The sequence below is a fragment of the Salmo trutta genome, chromosome 18, assembly GCF_901001165.1.
Source record: "Salmo trutta chromosome 18, fSalTru1.1, whole genome shotgun sequence".
NCBI lineage: Eukaryota > Metazoa > Chordata > Actinopteri > Salmoniformes > Salmonidae > Salmo > Salmo trutta.
This window is the reverse complement of record NC_042974.1, coordinates 36,273,203-36,280,056: the sequence shown is the minus strand read 5'-3', so window position 1 is coordinate 36,280,056 and position 6,854 is coordinate 36,273,203. Positions and strand designations below refer to the sequence as shown.

At 42.6% G+C, this 6,854-nt stretch overlaps 1 protein-coding gene across 3 annotated transcripts in view; it reads right to left on the bottom strand.

Annotated features, from left to right (window-relative positions):
* Positions 1-6,854, bottom strand: part of ctbp2a (C-terminal binding protein 2a) — a 122,539-nt gene that overhangs the window by 66,309 nt on the left and 49,376 nt on the right. For 2 of the 3 annotated variants that reach the window (XM_029698479.1, XM_029698482.1), the window contains exon 2: positions 1,409-1,573. In XM_029698479.1, the coding sequence (XP_029554339.1) occupies positions 1,409-1,466 (58 nt within the window). In that variant the 5' untranslated portion in view covers positions 1,467-1,573. Of the gene's footprint in view, positions 1-1,408; positions 1,574-4,960; positions 5,036-6,854 lie in introns of those variants that run through there. The other variant, XM_029698480.1, reaches the window with a different exon arrangement.

Sequence of the window (6,854 nt, the reverse complement as noted above, 5' to 3'; positions counted from 1 at the left end):
AGAGAGGGGTAGGGAAGAGAGAGAGATACAGAGAGAGAGAGAGAGAGGGGTAGGGGGGTAGGGGGAAGAGAGATACAGAGAGAGAGAGAGAGAGAGGGGTAGGTAGGGGGAAGAGAGATACAGAGAGAGAGAGAGAGGGGGGGAGGGGGAAGAGAGAGAGAGAGAGAGAGAGAGAGGGGTAGGGGGAAGAGAGATACAGAGAGAGGGGGGTAGGGGGAAGAGAGATCTTCTCAACCACTAGGCCTATATGCCCTGCACACTGAAGCAAATACAAAAGTATGTATGTAGACACCCCTTCAAGTTAGTGGATTCTGCTATTTCAGCCACATCCGTTGCTGACAGGTGTATAAAATCGAGCACACAGCTATGCAATCTCCATAGCCAAACCCTGGCAGTAGAAGATGTCAGTGACTTTCAACGTGGCACCGTCATAGGATGCCACCTTTCCAATAAGTCAGTTCGTCAAATTTCTGCCCTGCTAGAGCTGCTCTGGTCAACTGTAAGTGCTGTAATTGTGAAGTGGAAACGTCTAGGAGCAACAACGACTCAGCCGCGAAGTAGTAGGCCACATAAGCTCACAGAACTCGCGTAGCACGTAAAAATCGTCTATCCTCGGTTGCAACACTCACTACCAAGTTCCAAACTGCCTCTGGAAGCAACGTCAGCACAAGAACTGTTCGTCTGGAGCTTCACGAAATGGGTTTCCATAGCCGATCATCGGACACTGGAGCAGTGGAAACGCATTCTGGAGTGATGAATCACGCTTCACCATCTGGCAGTCCGACGGATGAATCTGGGTTTAGCGGATGCCAGGATAACGTGTCCTGCCGGGGCTGTTTTTCGTGGTTCGGGCTAAGCCCCTAAGATCCAGTGAACGGAAATCTTAACACTAATACAATGACATTCTGTGCTTCCAACTTTGTGGCAAAAGTTTGGGGAAGGGCCTTTCCTGTTTTATCATGACAACGCCTACAGAAATGGTTTGTCAAATTCGGTGTGGAAGAATTTGACTGGCCTGCACAGAGCCCTGACCTCAACCCCATCGAACAGCTTTGGGATGAATTGGAACGCCGCCTGCGAGCCAGGCCTAATCGTCTAACATCAGTGCCCGATTTCACTAATGCTCGTGGCTGAATTGAAGCAAGTCCCCGCAGCAATGTTCCAACATCTAGTGGAAAGCTTCCCAGAAAAGTGAAGGCTGTTATAGCAGCAAAGGGGGGCCCAACTTATATTAATGCCCATGATTTTGTGATGAGATGTACTTTTGGCCATGTAATGTACTTCTTCCAGTGGAACAGATATGACTCAGGCTAAGAACATCTTTGTCTCATTACTGGGTGATTCAGTTTCAGCAGTATGACAGAGGAGGAAACGGGGAAAGTAGTTGGAAAAGAGATGTGTCTCTTACCTTCACAGATCCTGTCTAGTCGTTGGCGTTTCACTTTGTGTTTGTCAGGCAGAGCCATGCTGGCACTCCTCTCCTCTGTTCTCTTTTCCTGCTGTCAGCCAATCTTCAGGAAGCTAGCACTCTACCCAGAATTGCCCACGAGTCATGCCGCCACACCACACACACCTGTAAACACACAGAGGAAAAAGTGAGAAGGTTACACACACTAACCTACCGTAGAAGGCATAAGAGAAACGCCTGAGCAGTGTTTCCACATCCGGTTTTCAGCAGAAAGGGAAGCTATGTTGAAAATAGCTATATCCCTAAAACCCAGAACATCCGGTTGTTGCCAACTCCGCAAAGGCTACAAACACACCAATCATCATCAGATCCATCCAAAATACATTCAAACATGTGGACACTAAATGTGGAACAAGAAATTAAAACACGGAAAGGTTGCTATTCATTTATTTGCATTTTCTCCTTCAAAATTAAGGAACCACAGCCCATATTAAATAGCTTTGTGATAAAAGGGAATTCTCTTTGATTTTTTTCATTAGAAATATTCCAAATGATAGTACCCTGCAAGGACATATGGTAACCAGTAGAGGGAGTGCTATCTCGGAGAGCTGTGCAAAAATCTCACCGTCCCAGCCAGATACCAAAAGCAAACAAAAAAAACACATGCATACACACCAATTATCTCTCATTGGTCAGATATTTCCCAATTCAGAGATACTGCAGAATCCCCTTTAAACCCTGAGGCTGAACACAGGCACCCTACCGTACACACAAAGATACAGACAAGCTAACATGTGCTCTCACCCTCTCACCCACTACGAAGCACTTCCCGTAAGGGCATCCAGTCACACTGTGTGAAATGTGGGTCAGTTATAGTCAGCAGACATGGGTACTGTCTTAGCGAAATATAGACAGGGGGAGGAAGAGATCGTGGCCAAGTGAGAAAGATGTGCTAAACCACACTTTGAAAAGCTAAATGAAACAAGGAAGAAGAAATGCGGAGTGAAGAGCAACTAACAGCATCAGTCAGCCAGGTATGTGACGTGTAAAGTTCATCCATCTCTCCACAGTGATTAGGTTTGACATTTAAACCCCGTGCGCACACACTCTCCTCCACAATTTTCTCACTCCCACCGCTTCACGACCTTTCTCTTCCCTTTACCCTAATTACTGTCTCATTAAATCACTCCATATCGTCATCTCTAAATCGCCCAGCTCATCTCCTTCACATCTAAAGTGTTGTTTAGGATAATAACCTTCAACCATGTGTCCTAACTGGCCAATGGTTTGTGTTGAGGTATTGTGTGTGTTATATCTGGGGTCTCCCAGAGAAGCCATAGTGAAAAATTGGCGTCGAGTGCTGACAGGTCAAGCTTTCCTGGCCTCCCTTACAAAAACAGTTTAGCTAAAAAGTTGACAATGGAACAAATTCTGCTCTGTTCTCCGTCTCCCTGTCATCTAGTAAATCTTTCAGCAGTTGGTCAAAACATGAAAAGAGGGAAGGAGTGAGAGAGAAACCAGAGAGAGAGAGAAAAACCAGAGAGAGAGAAACCAGAGAGAGAGAGAGAAACAAAAACAGAGAGAAAAACCAGAGAGAGAGAGAGAAACCAGAGAGAGAGAAACCAGAGAGAGAGAAACCAGAGAGAGAGAAACCACAGAGAGAGAGAGAAACAAAAACAGAGAGAAAAACCAGAGAGAGAGAGAGAAACCAGAGAGAGAAAAAAAAACAGAAAGAGAGAGAGAAAAACCAGAAAGAGAAACCAGAGAGAGAAAAACCAGAAAGAGAAACCAGAGAGAGAAGGAGAAGGAAGCCAAAAAGTGTTGTGCCATAGAGACTATAGTGTATCAGGTGGTGGTCATGAGCCTTCCCTGGGGTCACAGCAGTGCATAGGAGGTGATGCTATACACACACTATATTATATGGCGAATGGATGAAAAATCATGACATATCCCTTTCCCTGACATAATGTTACACCCACTCTACTGAAAAAGCTGAAATGTCAACTCCGTTGAGAAGGTGAAGAGTCAACATCAACAACATTTGAGTGGAGCACTAACAAGGAGAGTGCAAGAGGCAACCGTCACTCAAGAGGCCCTTACAGGATACACTGGTGAGTTGTAACTAAGTGAACTTAGGTAATGTAACTAAACAATTACAGGGGCTTGTTCTGACAGAAATACACAAGCTGGTGCAAGCTGGGAAAATAGTGTGTTGACCCCCGAAACCGCTCCACAAATGTACAAGCAAGCACATACAGTACACAAAAACGCAGAGCTTCAGGAGTTGTCAGACTCCACAGCCAAGCGCTCAGCAACAATTTCCTGTGTGTGCTCACAGGAAGAGCTCCTTTAAAAAGACCTGAGAAAATGATTCAGGGACAACACTGGTTTCTGGCCCATAAAAACACACACACTAGGGTTTTCGTTAGGAGAATGTGGCGCCGGACATTTAATAAATGTATTGGATTCATATTCATATTGCAACCCGATTTGGGTGTCCACCCACGGTGCTCAGAATGCCAGAAATCACATTCATGGTAATTCACCTTAACAGAACATGCAACGGAGTGCGTCATTCTTACCGAATTCCGATGAGCAATTTCAAGATAGAATACATAGGCGGCACATCCATAAGGTTAGGGTAAGTTAAACTTTTGGCAATTAAATTTCTTTAGGGAAAGTTTAGGGCATTATTAGCTTACTCATGTATATACAGAAATAAAATCATTCAAAATAGGCTCCTACACCAGAAAGCATGATTTGGCTAGAGGATCATCAGCTTCTTTAAAACATTTTTTGGATTGTTTTAAATCGCATTTAAATCACTCTGCCCACAATTTGGGCAGAGCGCGTAGCAAAAACCAAATAGATAGTTGTTGATTTGCGACTGTCGGTGAAAAGCAGAGACCCAGCTAGGCATATAGCAATATAAAAAAAAGACAAATCAGGGAAAAACAGTTTGGAAAGTAAAATGACTATTGCTGTAAATAGAAGACAAAGACTCCAATCTGTTTTTAACTATCAAAATGCTCAACTTAATTGAGCAAAAAGTATCTCAACGCACTGCATTGAACAGTCTTTTTTGCGAACAGTGATTGAGTTATATTATTAGCCTAAATGATGTAGTAAAACGTTCAGGTTTCAAACAATCAAGTATGTTTTCAAAATGTCACGTGTGACGCGTTGAAGCCTGCCTCGTTGCCTATGCACTTAAATGGCGAATGGGAAACGCGCTTCAATGAACCATTTGTGAAACAATATATGTTGTAGGCCAAGTGCTTTTTAATCATGGCGATGTTTGTTTTTTTTACACTAAAATTGTCTTTAGAATTGTTGTGCAATGACTTGGCTTATTAAAGCATTTTTCACTCCAGCAGCAACAAACAGCTGTTTGATGAGTGGTCGGAGCATCTCTCGCGCTACATCGACTGGTATTTCAAATCAATGAATAGGCTAAAATGCATTATTTCCCAATGGGATTTTTTTTCTTCTCCCGGACAATTGACGGGCAGCAATTTGGTCCCACAGTCTCTCACACACACACACACTCACCACCTTGGTTGTTTCTCTTCTTTCAGCACTCCCTAGTCCCTTTTAACTAACATACCACTAACTACCTCTCACAGTACCTCCATTAGAGTGAGCCAAGAACAAAATGGCAGGAATAGAAAAACAACAAAGAACTGGGCAATAAGACAATACACACATATACCACATCATGTTGGAGTTGCTAGAGGTGCAGTCGTTTGTTTTGGCACCTTCACCATTAAAACATTCGACCGTGTCAGATCGCACACGTTGTCCTGGTTTGGCACCGTGGCTCTGCCAGTGTTTCCACACTTATTAGGAAGGAATGTACGCTTTCTTTAACCAGGGAGGTACAGAGCAGGTGGATGTAAGGTCATGTAAAATCAACCACACGCACGTTTACACAAACATGTCTGTCATCACAGGGGGAGTTGACACACAAGCATAACATGGATGTAAGGATACAACATGGATGGGGAGGTCCTAAGCAGTGGTGCAATGTCTCTCTCACACACACACACAGGTCCATACATTTTGGCACCCTTAATAAATATGAGCAAAAAAATGTATAAAATATATAAATCATACAAATACTGAGCTATATTGTGTGCTCCAAAAAATTTGAAAATTATATTATACTTACTAATACAATGGCTCAGAGAAAGAGAAAAAAAAAAGATCAAATTATTGGCACCCCTGTTGTCAATACTACCTTCCCCTTGTGAAGACAATGACAGTCTTTTTCTAGAATGTTCTATGAGATGGGAGAACACGTTCAGAGAAATCATTCCTTCATACAGAATCTTTCCAGATCCTTAATATCATTTGTCTGCTCTTATGGACTGCCCTCTTCATTTCAAGCCACAGGTTTTCAAACAGGGTTCAAGTCCAGAGACGGATGTTGATTTTTGTGGTCAATTAACCATTTCTTTGTGGATTTTGATGTGTGCGTGGGGTTATTGTCTTGCTGGAAGAGCCACTTGCAGCAAGCTTTTTGGGGGGCTAAAATGTCCTGGTACTTGGTAAAGTTCATGATGCCGTTGACCTTAACAAGGGCCCCAGGACCAGTGGAAGCAAAATAGCCCCTAAACATTAAAGATCCACCCCCATATTTTACCTTAGGTATGAGGTACTTTTCTGCAGATGCTTCTGTTTTTCAATGCCGTGGCCACAGAGCTCTATTTTCATGTCATCTAACCACAGCACCAATTCCAATCCAAGTGCCAATGCCATTTATCAAACTCCAGGCAGCGCCATGGTCAGACATGTTCTCCAATCTCATAAAACATTTTCCAAAAAGTCTGTGTCATTATCCTCACAAGGGGAGTGTGCCGGAATATTGAAGGGGTGCCAATAATTCTGACACCTATTGTTATTGCTTGTTAAACAAAATCTCTTTCTCTGAGAAATTGTATTAATATAAAATAATAGAATGTCCCAATTATTTTAAACATGCAATATAGATCTGTATTTGTATTATTTATTCTATACATCATTTTATGCTCCTTTATATCAAGGGTGCCAATAATTAAGGACCTGGCTGTGCATACATGCAGCGTGTGTAGTATTGCAAATGCGTCATTGTGACCAATACAAATAGCTGTTAACTTTAAAATATCCACTTGTGATAATCATAATTAGGTAGGTAGGTCACCTCATCTAATAGAGCAACATTTATTCACTTTCCTTCTGATTTTGTTTTTACAGAGAATGTGTTTAACAGGGAGACCAACTCTGGGAGAAACATTTCAATCTCTCTTTTCATGTTGGTATCAAAAGGGTGATGTCAAGTTTTCCTCAAACTACTACACACTAAAACATAAAATGTTGCATGTCTGATCTCTGCCTCTCTTTCTTACACACACACACACACACACACACACACACACACACACACACACACACACACACACACACA